At 37.0% G+C, this 19,848-nt stretch overlaps 1 protein-coding gene across 1 annotated transcript in view; it reads left to right on the top strand.

Annotated features, from left to right (window-relative positions):
* adamts2a (ADAM metallopeptidase with thrombospondin type 1 motif, 2a) overlaps positions 1-19,848 on the top strand; it is a 71,807-nt gene that overhangs the window by 35,018 nt on the left and 16,941 nt on the right. Inside the window, exons 4-8 of the mRNA XM_057360610.1 lie at positions 13,149-13,348; positions 17,398-17,481; positions 18,659-18,815; positions 19,100-19,205; positions 19,404-19,547. Coding sequence (XP_057216593.1) covers positions 13,149-13,348; positions 17,398-17,481; positions 18,659-18,815; positions 19,100-19,205; positions 19,404-19,547 — 691 coding nt within the window. The remainder of the gene's footprint in view (positions 1-13,148; positions 13,349-17,397; positions 17,482-18,658; positions 18,816-19,099; positions 19,206-19,403; positions 19,548-19,848) is intronic.

Here is a 19,848-nt window from a genome sequence, read left to right on the forward strand (position 1 = left end):
CAATCGTATGGCTGTATCTCGAAGATATGACGTATGCAATACTACTGTATACTGTAGGTACTCAAGATTAATATGAGACTCTCAGAAACTGCGTGTGTTACCCGATCTTTAAGTAAATCCTATCGTTGTTATTTATAGTGTGGGTATTTAAACCAAATATTGATCGGCATGGTGAAAACCTTTGGTAAAAACTTGGAAAAGCATGGAGTTAATTTCAAACTGCTGAATAGTGAGATTGACCAATCAGAATCAAGTATTCCAGGGAGCTACGTAGAAATTAAACAACAAGTCTACCATCCTACATTTAATTGTTTAATTGGAGATGACCTTATACATAAAACACCAAAGCATCCCAAATATACCCTAACGCCGGCAGATAGCTATTGAAGGTCATGTGGGGTTGTGTGTGTGTGTGGTTGTATGTGTGTGTCCATAGCTGTAGAAGTGCAGACCGCATGTGTTTTTCATTTAACATCCCTGAAACGACAGCATTCCAGTTGTGTTCCATTGACTAATAGCTGTTGGCCTGCTCTTGTGTTGAGGAGGAGCATTCAGCTTCCTCCACTTCTGGAAATATCTCCATTCGTGCTGGGCCACCTTTGCAGGGACTTAGAACTGACAAGTTAAGAGAATCTCTTAAGAAAGAGGCCAGCAGCCTTTTGTCTGAAGCGGTTATGAAGACTGATCTCTCTGTGCCTTCGAGAGAGGGCTCAGATTTCCACTTCTGTGAAAGATCTGTGCTGTAGTAACGGATGACGCTTAGGTGAATAAGACAGTAACTGAGAGATCACAGGGTTTGCTTGACTACTTTTATATCTTGTAGAGCGTCTGATAGATGGTTGTGAAAATATTGCTGCCTGACATAGAAAAGGCCTCAGATTCATGGTTCTGTCCTCCCCTGTATACAGAGGAATTTGTTAGCACCGTCTTTAAAACGTGTGTGATTTCATTCACTGATTTATTTCAAACCTGTATAACTTTCTTTCTTCTGCAGAACACAAAAGATATTTTGAAGAACATTGGTTACCAAACAACATCGGCCTCCTTTGACTTCCATTGTATAGACACAAAACACTGAGACATTTCTCAAAATATCTTCTTTCGTTTCACAGAAGAAATGAGTCATATACAGGATGAATGATTAGAGAATTTATATTTTTGGGTGAACTGTCCCTTTAAGGTGAGGTTCATACCGGACACTGATACTATCATGTGATGATATCTAGTTTCCAAAAGCTCAAAAATCATATGAAGGTACTTCAGCGCAAAACATGTAACTTAATTTATGGTGTTCGATAAAGGTAATAAATAAGAAGACGTGTGTGTAAAAATAATACCACAAAATGAAAACTTAATTTGCTCTCCACTTAAGTTTCTCTAAGAAACACAGAAGTGTTTGATTCTGGCGGGATTAAAAATTATGTAGTATGTCTGTATGACTGTGAATGAGAAATTGACCTCACATTCTTAGAGAAACGTACCTGTCTGGATCAGTGGCGGACTAGGATTTATTAAAAGCAGGGGCCACATTGGGGCCACAATTTGCAGAGGGCCAAGTATATAGTGTGCAATTCTTTTTCATTTTTCAATTGCTGCTGGCACTACCAGATTTCTGAACAAAACACTGGAGATGAGTTAGAGAATGATGCAGGTTTATTGATGATAAACAGAAATTTAGGGTGGGTTGCACCAACAAGGATGAGGCTTAAATCTAGATTAAATCAAGGTTTATTTAATAATTCTGTTGCACCAAACTGTAAACCTTGTTTAAAAATAATCCGGTTAATTATCCAGAGAGAGGTTTTAAATAGCAAAATTACGTTTCTTTTACATGCAAAAGCTGTTTATTTCCTTTTTACATGACAGCGTCATCACTGTTGCTATTTAGTTACACCGGCGAATCCATCATGGCGGACAAAATTAATCGCAGATGACAGTTTAAATACGGGTTAAATTTTTAATCCACAATTTGTTAATCTTTGTTTAAATTTAAGTGGTGCAACACAACTCGAATTAAAATAAAACTAGGATCAACAGACCCTAGATTAGTTCTAAACTCTGTTTACTTTAATCCTTGTTGGTGCAACCCAGGCAGTGATTCAAATTTTTACTTGCTCTGCCAACATTTTCACTGGCCCTGCCACAAAAAAATAAAATAGTTGTTGTTATCGTTGTTTTTGACCCATCATGTCATCTTGTATTCTAATTAGTAAATTTATTTGTCTCCACAATTAGATTCCATCTAATACCACAGCAAAAACTATTGACCAAACAAATATATTGTTCAAATGTTATTAAAGACAAGTAAACAGTCAGTAAATAAGAACTATCTCTCTCTTTCGGGTTGCTCCCGTTATCACGGGTCACCACAGGTGTCTTTACGCTGCATGCAGTCAGTAAATAAAAACAAATGAACAAAAAATGACAAGCTATAGCACATAATATAAATAAACAGAACATTGTAAATTAAACATTGCTTTAGGTTTTTAGGCTTAATGGTGTTCAGATACAGATATAATCAAATGCAATAGCCAATTAAAATGCAGAATAATATTTTCAGATATTCTTCACTGTATTACATATAAAAATGACATAACTTAACTGACCGTTTTCCAGGATACTCGTCAATTTGGGTATTTTGACATACTTCTGTATGTATTTGTCCCTTCAAGCACAAGAAGACACAGAAAGAAAGGAAGAGAGATGTCTGAGGCGTGGCCTGATCGAGCAAGTCACAAATCCATCAACTGTCTTGAGCATCTTTCACACTGGCTATCGGGTGAGCCCTGAGCTGACAAGTTTTCTAACGTTAGACAAAGAGAAGTTAAGTGACAGCAACCATCATATGCTTTTTTTTTACTTTAAAGGGGTCATATGGCGTGAATACGTGTTTTTCTGTGTCTTTGGTGTGTTATAAGTTGCCCATGCATGTATTAGACACGTAAAATTGCAAAAATGAAAGGGTCGGAACAAAAGATGCATTCTATCTAAAAGCGCAGGCTCACCCAGATCTGCCTGAAAATCCTCGTGTAACCACACCCCCACAAATCTGATGATCTGTATGATTTGACTAAGACCGCCCAAATGTATATGCAAGTAAGGTGGGCTTACCTGTCAGTACAATAGGCCCTTTTCACAATGACGTCACTTAACTTCCGCCTTTTCGCAAAGCAGTGTATCATAACATCCGTCTTGCAACAAACAAGAAGAAGAAGAAGAACTTCCGTTTTGCCGTCGCGCTGGAATTTAAACCCAGTGAAAAAAACTGACAGAACACGTATTCAAGTACTTATCCTAGCACCTTCGCTAGCACAAAAAGAAAACAAAACACTTACCTTCATAATCAAACAAGTACTGTTCAACGAAGAATTTGTATCCTTTCTCTAGCTTTGATCTTGTCGTTAGCGAAAATTTGTCTGCAAGACGTTGTACATCATCTAGCCGTATTTGTGGCAGATGCGCAAGGCACTTGGTAAACTCCATTCTGAGGCGCTAGCGGAAGTAACTTCTTCTTCTTGAGTTTTACTGGCGGTTGGTAAACCAGCTTATAGGTGCATTACTGCCACCTTATGAACTGGAGTGCTCGCGGAAGTAACGATACACTGCGTCGCGGCAGAACGAAATATGCATGACATCATGTGAAAAGGGCTTATTGCTTTGGAACCTGATTCCAAATATGGTAAGAGGCGTTACATTTCCGTCACACGCTTGCAGTATTCTACCATTCACTACACACTGGTTAACTGACCAATCATAGAACACCTCGCTTTTCAGAGTGATGTGCTTTGGAAAATATCTGCCCGTTTCAGAGAGGCGGGGCAAAGAGGAGATATAAACATGCACGGTATGTGGAAAATACAGCGTTTTTGAACCTTAAATCGTGTATACACATTGCATTACATCTAAAACAAATGATAATTTTTTTGTTTTAGCCGGGTCATATGACCGCTTTAATGTCACCATGAACTGGAAGTTGCGATTGACTTCTTTTCCGTGTCGTGATGTGTATCCGAGTGAAACGGCTTCTGAAATTAGAAAAAAATGTAGGGCGGGGCTTTATTTTGCCCTTTCCTTTTTGATTGGTTTGTTGTAAGTTGGGCCTGGAGGGGAGGGCTAAAAATGCCATACGTCATGTGGTGAAGAGTTTTTGTTGAGAGGGGGAGAGGAGCTTAACGTTTTTGATTAAACATTACAAGTGCAAATGAATTTAAAAATAATAATGGTGTGCACAGATAAATCATTTATAATAATCACTGCAACACTGTGTAAAACACTTAAAATTTTCTTGTTTGATTGCATGGTGCCTTTAAAGTGTTAAATGGGTATTTACCGTTAAGCGGACGATGACAGTTAAAACTTGAGCACTATTAAGCAGCTGTATACAGAAATTGTTAGATCTAATGGACGAAATAAGCGCATGCAGTTTATATATGAACGCGACCGGAGATTACAGAAAAACAAACTGAAAGCAGTGGTTTTTATTTCTGCTTTGACAGTCGAGAGGCCATGCTGAACACTGTAAGTGTGTGATAGAAGTCTGGAATGGTGAGAAAACATTGTGCTTTATAATTGTTTTTGTCTTTAAAACAACCTTTTAGGTCTTTAGCCGGTAAAGTGTAAATCCTGACTGGCTAGCGCGCGGAGAGTAGGAGGTCTTTTGTGGCTGCTCGAACGCCTTCAAACATGAGCGTCTACACCACAAACACAATCTGGTCGAATGCGTTTACGACTTCTTCTGGAAGTGGTAGAAAGCCGACAAGCTCAAAACGTTTCACACCCTGTTTACACCTGTATTTAGCGTAGTCCGCTTGTGATCCGATCGACCAAAACGCATATTAGGTGTAGGCTCCAGAGGCCCTGAGAGGACAATTTTATTGATCAACTTGTTGGCCAACTTGTTATTTATATTCATGCATTTCGACTCATAATTGTTGCAGTGATTGGTCCTATAGCTGATCTGGTAGAATATGGCACTAAGTCAAATTGTTACATTAATTGTAAATGACTCACTTAATTTTTTCAGAGCAGAGAAATGTCCTGATGCAGGTGAGAAATTATTGTAAAAAAAGGCATGCATGAGCACTTTAAAGGGATAGTTAACCTGAAAATGAAAACTCTTTCACCATGTACTAATCCTCATGTCATCGCAAAGTTTTATTTTCTTGTGCAGAACACAAAAGAAGATATTTTGAAATATGCTGGTAACCAAACAACAACGGCCCCCATTGACTTCAGTTGTATGGACACATTTATCAAAATATCTTCTTTTGTGTTCCACATAAAGAGAAATCAAACACAGGTTTTGAACGAGATGCAGGTGAATAAATAAAGACAAAATTTGTATTTTTAGGTAAAACTTTATTACGTCTCATAATTTGTCTTTTTTGTTGTTCACAAATAACATGCTCTTTAAATGCACCTTTTTCCTTTGCGTAATTCCAAATAGATTTGGCTTACTATACAAAGAAAAATTGTGACTAGTCGGCATTGACCCAAACATCGATGGTACATCAGCCTTTTTGCGTACATGAGTAGCCTATGTACGTATGTTGGCTTATATATCCTCATACTGAGTCATTCTGTCATTGCTTGTCTAAGCAGGTGGACGTTCAAATAGGCTGCAAAGCAACATAGTTTTTCAGTGGAGTAATAGATTTCTCTTGGCCAAAATAAACTGCAATGAGGACCAGACTTCATGCCTCATGTTAGTAGTGTTGCAGTGCAAAACTAGAGAATGGTTTCATTCATGTACACTTTAGCATTCGATTGTTTTCCTCATTTAGCACAGCTTTTATACTCCTCACTGTTTGTTTTTTCATGGGTTGCCCAGAAACAGTTACATCTGCTAGCAATGACGCAACTCCGAGCTATACATTTGAAAATGTAATTTGCCTCAGTCTAAACCAGCTTAAACTAGTAAAGACTGGCAATCCACGGCAGTGTTTTCAATGGAAAAACTTTTATTTCATCCCTGTATTATGATTCTCTCTTTTTCCTGAATGCAAATAACCTGTTAAGCCAGGCATGTCAGAACTGACAACCCCAACGCTCATCGATCCGAGGAATTATGATAATTGGCAACAGTTACTGACTGCCCGGCCTTCATCAATATTCTGTACATCTGCATCATTTCTGCAGACCGCTATTGAAGGAACATAGACATAGGTCAGGGCAAGGAAGAAACCAAGTATTCAAGATTTGGGGGGAGCCCCTACCATTTATTTTTTTAAGGGGGGGTTCATGTCTTTTGTGCTTATTTCTGGCTTTCTATTTTTAGCCAATAGCAAAGGATCACAACAGCGTATTGAAGGCTGTTACCCTTGAAATATGATGACTGTGTTTATCAAATGCGTGTCAAGTGACAGTCACTTGACTCGCTTGCAGTGATGGTGTAGAGTCGTGCTGCACTGCACAAGAATGCCCATCTGTGTACGTTGCTTTCATCAAAAATGTTTTTGCAAACACATGCTGGAAAACTTGAATGTGGCATATTAGGCATATTATTCTAGTATCAGTTTCATATTGTTCAGAGGGATTCTTCAGAGAAAAAAAAAACATACGTTGAGCAAAAACCGTATCCATGTAATACAATTGCACAGTCATAGGGGTGCTATTGCTTAAAAGTCATTTAAAGACATTTCTTAACCTTTGTCCATGACACTGGCCTTTTGTGTTGATGCCCTGGTAATTGCTTTCATACTTGATGACATTCCAACAGACGCACATTCACAGGTCACCCTAACATGCTAGATCTTGTTGTCCTGAGTCTAATTAACCTCTATACTGAAACTCCACAGTCTGAGTCACAGGGTACAAGGTTGCCAATTTGTTTATACTGTACTGGGCTTTTGAATACACGCTGATGATTCAGAAATAGGAAAGCAGATGTCTGTTGCACAATCAAAGCCTACAAGTTCTTCGTATGGCGATTTTTCATGTTAAACAGGCATATAAACATTGTCAGATGGTTGTGTATCTTGATATAAACGTATGCTGTTATAAATCATTCACGCAGTACTGGGTGCTGACCTTTATTGTGTATCTGTTTTGGCTGCATATGCCAGTTGATAACAAAAAGTTGATCAAATCTATTATTTAGATGTACAGTCCTTGGCCTCTGCAAGAACTAAGTAACTATGTTAATAGACTGTATTAAATAAATTACCCTGAAACTGCTCCCCCAAAAATCTGTCATCATTTATTCAAACTCATGCTGTTGAAAATCTGTATATGACTCTTTCTTCTGTGCAACACAAAAGAAGATATTTTGAAAAATGTTTCTGTGGTCTTGTAGAAGTCAGTGCGGGCAAAAGCTGGTTGGTTGCCAACATTCTTTCATTTTTGGGTGTACTATTCAACCTGGTCTCATAGGAAATACGTAACTAATTTTTCCCATAGACTTTTGGAAGATCGCAAAAAATAAGCTCTGTGATTGACAGTGGTTTATGATGTTTACACGTTTTGTCTATCAAGATAATCTTTACAAATGAACACAATATTTGTTACTTTTGAAGCTGAAATACAATGGGCAGAAGTAAAAAGCTATAACGATGCTATAATCAGACTACACTTATGGTTGCTCAATATCAACGTCACCACCACCAAGCCTCCGACAACTCTTTCAAACTTTATTAAAAATTCACTACTCCGTGAATGAATCTGCAACTACGTTTTAAGAGATCTGTGCCCCTGTTGCATTATTTGTGAGCTTTATATGCGTGATGACGTCTAACGTCCCCGCCAAAGGAAGTAGTCACTCTTAGCAACATGTTAGCAACCGCCGTTTTTAAGACATAATAAGGCTTTAAAAAATCACAAGCGGGTTATAATTGGTTTTGTTTACCACAGACCTTATTTCGGGCGATTTACCAAAAAATTCATAGACTTTGGACCTATGGAACCGGAAGGCCTAAAATGCTAACTCTTTTCCGGGTTTTGCATATAAAAATATGTCATCTCCTCAGCTCCCTATGCCATTTCTTAACGTAAACTAGCATAATGACGCAACACAGCTTAGTTTCAGGGTCTTGGCAATCTTCTTATAGCCTATGCCATCTTTATGTAGAGCAACAATTATTTTTTTCAGATCCTCAGAGAGTTCTTTGCCACGTTGAACTTCCAGTGACCAGTATGAGAGAGTGAGAGCGATAACATCAAATTTAACACATCTGCTCCCCATTCACACCTGAGACCTTGTAACACTAAAGAATCACATGACTCCTGGGAGGGAAAATGGCTAATTGGGCCCAATTTGGACATTTTCACTTAGGGGTGTACTCACTTTTGTTGCCAGCGGTTTAGACATTAATGGCTGTGTGTTGAGTTATTTTGAGGGGACAGCAAATGTACACTGTTATACAAGCTGTACACTCACTACTTTACATTTTAGCAAAGTGTCATTTCTTCAGTGTTGTCACATGAAACGATATAATAAAATATTTACAAAAATGTGAGGGGTGTACTCACTTCTGTGAGATATTATACGTCTAAATTGTGTGTACTAAATAATAAACGTACACAAAATACGATGACATCTAATTAAATTCTAAATCAGTACAACCCAATATAATATAATATGGTGTTGTTAACGTTACTGTTGTTGGAAATTGTGATACCGGGTTGCAATATGTACCTGATGGTACGTATTTTGTGGCACTGCAAAAAGTGTACAGAGGTACGTATTTCCTATGAGACCAGGTTGGTATCTATTTAAGAAATTAAAGCAACTGAGGAAGAACATTTGTTTAAATTAGACTCTGTGATAAACAGAGAGTGTGCATGTTGTGTACCAATAAGTTCGAAAGGTCTAATTAGACTTCACATTAACAATGTGTATTGATCTGAACATCCCAATCTCTGATCCTCCAAAAATCTTTACTTGTTTTACGCAAATGGTTGGAATGTTGTTTAACTGAACACAGAGCTGTTGGATCTCTGTAGAGAGATGGAGCCAGAAGCAGAATGGCTAAGAATGAAATTGGAGGATTGTTCTGATGTAGAGACGACTCAGGAATCCATCTTAATGACTGTCGATGAAGGCACTTAACCTTGGGTTATTCCTCCAGGGGTACCAGCTCTGCAGTTATGTGCACTATAGTAAGTACATGCTAAATAACATGTCACTGCTGCAGAGTGAAACAGAGATGGCAATTCGCTTCAGAAAATATTCCAATTTAATTTCCCCAAATGGCATTTAAAATCAATTTTAAGGTGTTCGTGTTTTTATGAGGCAATTAATTACTCATTTAATTTGTATGCAAATAAGATGATAATACAAATCAGATAATACAAAATACAAATGTTTATTTTGGTTATAAAATATACAATAATTTTGATTTCTGCCATCCTTTATTCACACTCAAGTTGTTCCAAACCTGTGTAAATTTCGTTCATATATTTGGAAGAATGTTTGTAACCAAACAGTTGGGGCACCATTGACTTCCATAGTAGGGAAAAAACTACTATGCTTATAGTCATTGGTGACCCAGAACTGCTTAGTTTCACACATTCTTCAAAATATCATCAAAATATTTGTGGGTGAGTAAATGATGACTGAATTTTCATTTTTGGGTGGACTATACCTTTAAAGAATTAGTTCACTTTAAAAGTAAAATTTTTTGGTAATTCACTCACCCACATGTCATACAAGCTGTCCGTGTGATTATTTCTTCTGTGGAAAACAAATTGAGGCTTTTTAAGAAAGTTTTCCAGGCTTCTCCATATAGTGCACTTAAACGGGGGGCTGTTGGTTAAAGTCCAAATTTCTGTTTCATCGCAGCTTCGAAAGGCTCTACATGACATCAGCTGATGAATAAGGGTTCATCACTCCTTTAAGTTGATGGTTTTTCTTTTGGAATTATGGGTATTGTAGTTTAAAAGCTAAAATTACTTGTGGCTTTTACAAAAGCATAAATCATTGCTTAACAAATGCACGGTTTGGCATTTTTCTATAAAATGTAAAGTATTAAAAAGTGCTTGTCAACTTTGACAATGCAGTATTTAATAATTTTACAAAATAATTTTATTTAATTGTTTTTTTTCCATTTCCTAAAAAATTGTGAATTTGGACATCAGAGGTTTTGGAAGGACAGTGACGATATACAAGAGGATATCATGCTGTGGAGATCTTTTTGTAAGATGCATTTCCAAAATTTAAAATAATTGTTTTTCTCATTACTTACAGAATATACAGAGAACTGGTATAAACATTTGTATTCAAATCACATTTACTCCTGAAATACAAAGACATGCACACAAAGCCAACAATCGGTGTTTTCTATAGACAGAGTTTTTGCTATAGACATGTGCCATTGTATTATCATCTGACGTCTTCATTGCACCGTAGTATTACCACAGTATCTTTTTCTGTAGAGGAGTCAGAGAAATAACTGAACTGTACAGTGATCTTTTTTTCTGCCTGTCATCGTGTTTAGTTCTCTCTCACCTCACTGTCCCTCGCTCTAGCGGTTCTGACACAGAAGAGTCTGAGAGACACGCCTCAGTGCTGCGGCATCTCAACATGAAAGCTTTTGAGTTGAGACTGTGTTGATACTGTGTATTAAGTGAAGAGAGAGAACGTACAGAAATGGAGAGACTGCAAACATTTTAGTTGAAACTTTAACTTGCTGCCATACTGTTTCTATATTCATTGACAGGCAGAGGTGGGTAACGCGCTACATTTACATGAGTAACTATTAGGAAAATATGAACTTTTACTTCGTTACACTGCGTGACGTTCCTTCATTTTAAAATATGCATTAAAAATGCGTTGCTTATTTAAAGGTTGACGTCTCTTTTTACAGGCATTCCCAAGTGATTGATTCTTTTGAAAGCATTAATTGAACAATGGGCAAAACCGTCTGAATAGGTTCACGAATCAGTTCAAATGATTTGTTTAGATCGCAGCACGATCTGAAGCGGCGGGTTACTCACTACTTGTAGCGGGAAACTTAAAGGGATAGTTCACCCAATAATGAAAATTCTGTCATCATTTATTCACCTTCGAGTTGTTCCAAATCTGTATAAATTTCTCTGTTCTGATGAACACAGAGAAAGATATTTGGAAGAATGCTTGTAACCAAACAGATCTTGCCCCCCATTGACTCCCATAGTAGGAAAAATTACTTTATCGGTTTTTTTGTTCTGTTGAACACAAAAGAAGACATTTTGAAGAATGTAGGACAGCAAACAGTTCTGGGGCACTTTTGAATACCATTGTTTTTTTCCTTCTATGGAAGTCAATGGGGGCAAATTCTGTCTGGTTATAGGCATTCTTCCAAATATCTTTCTGTGTGACACATCATGAGTTTTGTCTAAAATCAGTTTGTATTTCATATAAGAGAGCACTGCAGATGTTAGATCATCTTAGGAAATGCTCTGAGTTTAGTTAAATGCATTGTAAACGCAAAACTCTGCAGGTTCACTTTAGTTTGCACGGTCTATTATTGTAAATAAGTTGTGTAGGATACATTGGGAAATTTACAGACATGCTTGTCTCTTCTGTGTTTGTCTATTCTTTAGTCTCTGTGTATATCAAGATACGTCTGATTGCAGAACAGCAGAACCATACGTCACAGCAGTCACAACAAGGCAGCAGCGCCATGGCAGCAGTCTCATACCGGAAGTGGGCGGAGCAAACTTGATCAAACTACTTAGTTTTGCGAAGCGTTTCAAAGTTGTAATGTAATGTTGAGTCAGTATTTAATTAAAAGGTTTTCATTGAAAAGATGCATACGTATTCTTGCATTGGACTTCAATAGCAAACGTTGTGTTTTGACTCCGACCTTATACAATAATACATAAGAAACATTCACACAATAGATATACACGTGATAAGACATACTCATAAAAATAGATGGTCCATGTTCAGCAGTCTGATTGATGTTGGCACAAAGGAGTTCCTAAATCTGTTTAGTTTTTAACAAGATGTTCTGAATCTTCTTCTTCTCGTTCAATGTACATATTTCGTACAGAGCTTGGATACTAGTAATTCAGTCCAATAATCTTATATATAAAGTATAATAATATATAAAATACAGCGTTTTTGAACCTTAAATCATGTATACACATTGCATTACATCTAAAACAAACGATAATATTTTTGTTTTAGCCGGGTCATATGATCCCTTTAAAATAACAAAGGTCCATCTTGGCTCTTGATTTTTGGCTCTTGATTTTATTTTTTTAAGTTCACAGGATCTCGCATGATGATGGCACATGAAGTCCACAGGTTCTTGCATGATACACATCATAAACTACCATTACAAAATCAAACAAAAGTTATAGCACAGAAGGCACACAATTAACAATAATAATCAAAAATGAAACCAACTAAATTTGATTTAACGGTAACCTAAATAAATAAAAATTCTTAAAACATGCAATTAATCCTGAGGCATGTTTTGTCTAGGCGCTCATTAAGGAAAATGTCCTTATCTCCCTTAAATTCAAAGCGAAACGTGAAAGTCTCATCATTCGTTTCTGCCTGTGAAAGCTGCAGAAGAGCTTGTTTCTGGTCTTCCTCATTAAACGTCAGATAATCCAACAACAATCGATTAACTACACAACTTTTTACCGGTTACTCTTTCTCCACCATGACGTTCGATTGCTTCTCACTACTTTCGCCCACTTCCGATCTGAGATTGTGACTCCGCCCACTTCCGGCATGGCGCTGCTGCCTTGTGGCTGCTGTGACGTATGGTTCTGCTGTTCTGCAATTGGTCACTATTGAAGATATCTGCTTATGATAATAATAATTAAAAACATTTTTCAATTTTATGAAAAGTATGTAATCAGATACAAAGTAACTAGTAACTAGCTACTTGAGTAGTTTTTTCATTGCATACTTTTACTTGAGTAATTTTTTTAAATAGTGACTTTTACTTTTACCTTCATCTTGGCCAGGACTCCCTGGACGAAGAGATTTCCTTTGATCTCAATGGGACTTTCCTGGGAAAATAAAGGAAAAATAAATCAAATTAAACTTGAGTAACATTTCTCTAGTTACTTGTACTTTTACTTGAGTAAAGATTTTGGCTGCTCTACCCACCTCTGTTGACAGGCTGAATACTAGTTTAAAATAGGCATGAGGATGTAACATTTTAATGATACTCTTTCATTTTTAATTCAATTTGGTGTGTTGCCTCCAGGTTCCCCTCTGGGCGGTCTAGCTGGAATGAAGGATTTACACCACAGTGTTATGACGAAAGCAAGTAACGCACGAGCCCGCAGAGAGACGTATGAAGATGACATCTTTAACATTGAGGTTCTGTTGGGGGTCGACTGCTCTGTGGTGATGTTTCATGGCAGAGAGCACATCCAGAAGTACTTGCTGACCCTCATGAACATTGTAAGTTTATCAGGCCCCATCGTAATTTCTGTTTTATTACTGTACTGTGTTTACCATTAGGGTGCTTGATTGAGAACCTTCATTTTATTCCTGACAACTTCAAAATTCCATCCACATCCTTGACAAGGTTTCCTACCTGAAAGATTGATATACTCGAGATCCCTGACAAGACCAGATTCGCAATGAACTTGAACTTTAACCAGTTATCAACTCTTCCAATGTCCCTCCCATTCTGTCTTGTTTATTTTTTGAGTGTTTCGCAATGTTCTGTCCATGCCTGTAATTCTCTCATACACATACAATTTTTTCGCCTGACGGTTGTGTTGCTAAGCAGGAGAGAAGCTCCAATGGAAGACCTTGCTGCATTATTAATTTGGTCCTAATGATTTTCTGGCATTTTGGCCTCCATCAATTAGCTACCTGCCTGCTACATGCAAGAATCTGCACTAATAAATAACCGACCGGGTCCTGCAGAGGGCCAGAGAGAGAGAGAGAGAGACCGGTGCTAATGAGAGACTTACTGCTAAAGTGATTAGTACTGTTTTGTGTGTGTGTGTGTGTGTGTGTGTGTGCGTGCGTGCGTGCGTGTGTGTATGTGTGTGTGTGTGTATGTGTGCGTGCGTGCGTGCGTGCGTGTGTGTGTGTGTGAGCAAGATCATGGATAAACAGAATAAATAAACATGGTAATGAGAGAGTGTGTTGAGCATTGCTGATAATAGACATTTACGTGGCAAGTTAATGAGCTGTTATTCGCCAGTGGTTGAGAATGTCCTTTGTGTGTGTGTGCGTGCGTGCGTGCGTGCGTGCGTGTGTGTGCGTGTGGGTGGGTGTGTATTTATGAAGTTTCAGGTGTGTACATGGTTACCTGGTACAGACGCAGACCTCAGCAACAACAACTATGAACTGTTATATAACCCAGAGAAAAACGATCTCTTATTGCTCTACTGAGGAATATTTGGCTGCTGTCCTTCTGAAACCTTGTATCTCCTTATTTCGTGATATTTTTTTGTTTTGTTTCCATAATTCATTACTATTAGTCACCGTTTAAGTTTGTCTCTGGGTTTTACGAATATCTAAGCATTAAAAGTGCTTGTCAACTTTGACTACACAGTATTTTAAAAAGTACTGTGTTTTTCCATTTCCAGAAAAACATCAAATTTGAACACCCAAGGTTTCGGGACAGTGAAGATATAATTTAAATTAAGGTTTTCCCAAATCGGTCAAAAATGGCATTCCTGTTACATGTTTACATGAAGTGCTCTGACATTTCTATTAGGTTGGTTTTTCATCAAGTTTTTTTATCATGTGATCTAATATTTTTTCATTTAGTGCTGTTTTATGTTAAATGCTTCATTGATTAATCAAAAGCATTTTTTGTTCACTTTTTCTGTACATATGTAATTTCATTCTGAATATGTTATGTATGTTAAATATCAAGTCAGAAGGTAAATAATATAGACGGTTTCAGCAGCAACAACATAAACAAAACGTTATGTGGCCCAAACCTAACTTCCGGTAGACCTCCACAAAGAGTCAATAAACGTTTAGTAGTTTTAATTTAATTCAATACAATTGATATACAATAACATATTCATATAAATTAACTCTAAAATATGAATATTATAAATGGTTTCAAAGCAACAACATAAACAAAACTTCCGGTACACATCTGCAAAGAATAGAGTGCCTGTAGATTTTTTTCTGATAAAAAGTTAAAGAAACCAAGAACCATTACTTGGCTAAACTTGCCTCTCCAATATTTTGAATTTAGACTGTGATACCAAGCTCAACCGCTAGATATCAATGTCCCATACAATTTCTTTAAATGCGACAAAGTTACACGACCCATTCAACAAATTGTTTATTTCATAAAATTAACATACAACAAAGTTCAATATATCCTTTATTAAATATAATTATTATACAATAAAATAATAATATAAATCAATATTATAAATTAAGTAAGGGATAATGTACAGGCAGCCGGTTGTTATCGCAGAAATAAGCCCCGACAGTGTGATCAGGACCCGACGCAAAGCGGAGGATAACAGCCAGCTGCTTGTACATTGTCCCACTTATTACATGGCTACTTGCCACATGAGAAAAAACTGGACATGAAATGTGAATTAGAAATATTTTATTAGCTCATTTTTATTGAATGCAGACCTTCCGCGAGGAAAAGCTGTTTATTTTCGGTGTTAAGGTAAGAAACGATGTTCAAATGATAAGAAACAGGCAATTTGGTTTAATTATTTGTAAATATAATGTCATATATGTTATTAAAAGACATATTTATATTTAATTTGTCAAAAAAAACCTGTCAAAATGATTTGCTGCATCCGGGTTACCATGTGTTATTAGTTTTGAGAGGTTGTTACCTGGGAATAACGAACCTGCAAATGTCGCGACTGGCCAATCAGAATCAAGCATTCCAACGAGCCGTGTAATAAGTTAAATATAAAGAGTTATATTATTACATTTGTATTTATGCATTTGGCAGACGCTTTTATCCAAAGCGACTTACATTGCATTCTATTATACATTTATTAGCCACAGACCGGAAGTTAACATCCGTCCAGGCCAGGCCTAACACTGCGTCCAAGGAAACCGTCTATAGCAAGTTTTTATTTAATAGATGCCTTTATCCATAGAATTTTCCAGTAGATTGCTGTGTTTTTACAGTTTTATTAAAGTGACAATCATCCTAAAGCAACCTGAAGTTATCTGCACAAACCTACTTACTGTATTGGATTTTTCAACACAACATGTTGTTTTAGGAATATACTGTATATGCAAAATTGTATGTATATACACACTGTGAGAAAAAAAGACGGAGTTGAGAATTTCTGTGGCTGCGTCCGAAATCGCCTACTTCCATACTATATAGTAGGCAAAAATGTGTATGAGTCATGAATAGTATGTCCGAAACCTCAGTATGCAGTAGACGAGAAATACCCGGATGGTCTACTACTTCCACCGAGATTCGTGAGTGTGGATCGGATGGACACTTCTCTATTCCATGATGCCACGGGAGCTGAGCAACGGTCAAATTTCAAACGTAAATCAAATAAATATAGCGGAAAACTTTGAGGCGGACGTCCGTTTTCAATGTAAGTGTCAATAAATGAATTTCAAATTATGTTTTTAATCAATGCTCACGTGTAGGTTGTTGTTAATAGGTCATAGGTCAAAGAGCATACGGGTCACATGACCATAAAACATGGCGGACGCAGTATGTCCAAATGTATTCATACTACTCCCACTCATACTATATAGAACGTACTGTTTTGATGGCCGATGGATAGGTACTTATTCAAATTCAGTACGTACTGTCACAGTATGCGATTTCGGACGAAGCCTGTCTTACAATGTGTTCTGTTTAATCACACTCAGATTTTTAAACAGCCTCTATTCGAGCTGTCATTCATCTGTCAGGGTCTGTATCAGGGCTTCATTAGGTTTCCTTCACACACCCTGGACATCCAGCGAGACTCTCAGTTCCACCTTACAGATTTCTTCCCAAGATGCCCTGGGGCATTGTGTAAATGAGTGGAGAGATGAAGTCAGGTGTGGATATGATAAAAACTATGCTTCGGTTTTCTAAGACAATGCGATACTGAATCGGTACTGCAAATTCACTGCGGATTTATTTACTGTACATTCACTGGTGATATTGAATCTGGTTATTCTGTTAGGGACTTGATATACAAAACAGTTGGACCCATTTTTTTTCTTTATTAAAAATATATTTTTGGCAGACATGATGAAGAGTTCAGGGTTAACCAGTAAAAGGTTTTGAAGGTGATAGGGTTTAAGCGCTGTGTTCTGTAAAGAGAGTAAACTTTGTGAGTTGTTATTTAAACTCTTTAAGTGTTCTCAAATCGCATTTGGCTGTGTGACAGTTTTCCATGCCTACTTAATTTTCGTAGCTGTGTTATTGCCCAGATGAATTACACACCCATTCATCACACCAGACCCTTTGAGGAAAACCTACAATTGATTTTTTTCAGTTTGTTTATTGTTTGTTTTTCTTATAAATTGTTCCACAGGTGAATGAGATTTATCAGGACAGTTCTCTGGGTGCCCAGATCAATGTTGTGCTGGTTAGAATCATGATGCTGTGTTCACAAAAGGTAAGACTGCATTTGTTATGTGTTCAACAGACTTCTGAAACGTTGAAGGATGATTTAACAGCACTTCAAAGTACAAAATGTCTCAAATATTATATTTGTCTGCAGTAGCTATCCAACAGCAGTTGCATTGAAGATTTATCATATTGCAATCCAAGGCACAGTCTAAACACTACAGCTGAAAAAATTGCTATAAATTAAGATGTCTTTCGGCATCTGGACACAGTTGTGCAAAAGCAAAGCTTTGCTCTGAAAAACACATTGGCAGCTTGTAATGTTTGGAAACTTGCTGTAAGACACACTTCCAAATGCATGAATGTCATCACATAAGACGAAATATCAAAACAAGTGGAGGATGTTTTGAAAATAGAGAGCACATGCATGCTTTTCAAGCGCAATAAAGAAAGTTGGTCGAAAGTAATAGCAAAAATAGGTCATTAAAGTGATGTTAGTTTTGAGAAAATTTGTTTGTCAATGCAACTTGGTTTTATAGTTTTGTGTATTATGTGTGTATTGACATTCATGCATTTTAGGTGTGACATAAAGGGATAGTTTACTTAAAAAAGAAAATTCTGTCATTTATTCATCCTCTTGTCATTCCAAACCTGCATGAGTTTCTTTCTTCTGCAGAACACAAAAGAAGATATTTTGAAGAACAGCAACATTGGCCCCCATTGACTTCAATTTTATGAACACAAAACATTTCTCAAAATATCTTCTTTTGTGTTCCACAGAAGATAGAAGGTCATACAAATTTACAAATGACATGAAGATGAATAAATGATGACAACATTTTTATTTTTGTGTGAACTATCCCTTTAAGTGTCCAAATCAAGGTTATTTTCGTTTACTAAACTTAAAACCTCAAAAATAAACTGAAGTAAGTTTAAAGCAGTAAAATTATAACAATAAACAAACACTAAAATAAAAATTAATCAGTCTTATATACTGTAGCAACATAAAAAATAAACCTATAAATTATAAAATGACAAAAGCATATACCAAAATTGCTAAAACTTAAAATAAAAGCTAATTTAAAATATTAACAAAACTAAATAAAATTAAAAATCAAAACTGTTATAACTCTGGTTCAAATTTGTATGATTTCTAATTGTTGCTTGATTGTCTCTTTTGATCATGTTGTACAGTTTTAACCTGTAGTTTCTGTTTTTATGATCAGTCCATTGGTTTGATCGAGCTGGGTAACGCCTCTCAGAGTCTGGAGAACGTCTGCCGCTGGGCTTTCCTCCAGCAGAAGGAAGACAAAAACGATGCAGAATACCACGATCACGCCATCTTTCTCACCAGACAAGAGTTTGGGCCCACTGGCATGCAGGGTAATAATGGTGCTTCTGAAATATCATAGACTTTCATGACACTACAAATTGGGCTTTTCACAATGGGCTTAACCATTTTCAACCCAAATTTGAACCCCATGTTAACTAAGCAACGTTATACATAATGTTGGAATTACTTATATAGTGATTTATGTGCTTTCAATATGAATGAAGCTTAAGTTTACAGTTGTTGTTTGTCTAAGCATGGTCTGGTATCCAACTGTATTATGATTATGCAAATACTTCTAAATTGTATTCAGAGTTTGTTTTCTTTCTCTTGGTAGGTTATGCTCCTGTGACAGGTATGTGCCACCCTGTAAGAAGCTGCACTTTGAACCACGAGGACGGCTTCTCCTCTGCTTTCGTGGTGGCCCACGAGACAGGACATGTGTGAGAACTCGATCAGAACTTTCACCACGACACTACAAACCGCCAGAGAAACTGCTTTAAACTATGCGTAGCCTATAGCCTGACAACTTACAGTTTTGAAGTAGTTTAAAAAGACCCAATTTTTTTTCAAACTCGATGTTTGGAAATGTACAGTATAACTTATATAAATTATAATTATATTTATATATATCTGTTCAGTCTGGGGATGGAACATGATGGCCAGGCGAATGAATGTGGAGATGAGGTGCCGATGGGCAGTATTATGGCTCCTCTGGTTCAAGCAGCCTTTCATCGCTTTCACTGGTCCAGATGCAGTCATCAGGAACTCAGGAGGTACCTCAGGTGAGTTACAACACCGTCTGTTCCTGTCACATACACAGAGAGAGATCATACAACTGGTAGTTAATCTGGATTCATCATTCACCATTTGCATCTGAGCTATGTTAAAGGTCCAATGTGTAATGTTTTGGAGGATTTATTGACAGAAATGTAATATAATATACATAACTATGTCTTCACAGGTGTGTAAAGACCATACTTAATGAAGCGTTATGTTTTTATTACCTTAGAATTAGCTATTTCTATCTACATACACCGCGGGTCCCCTTACATGGAATTCACCATGTTGTTTCTACAGTAGCCC

Source organism: Triplophysa rosa, linkage group LG19 (genome assembly GCF_024868665.1).
Source record: "Triplophysa rosa linkage group LG19, Trosa_1v2, whole genome shotgun sequence".
Classification (NCBI taxonomy): Eukaryota; Metazoa; Chordata; class Actinopteri; order Cypriniformes; family Nemacheilidae; genus Triplophysa; species Triplophysa rosa.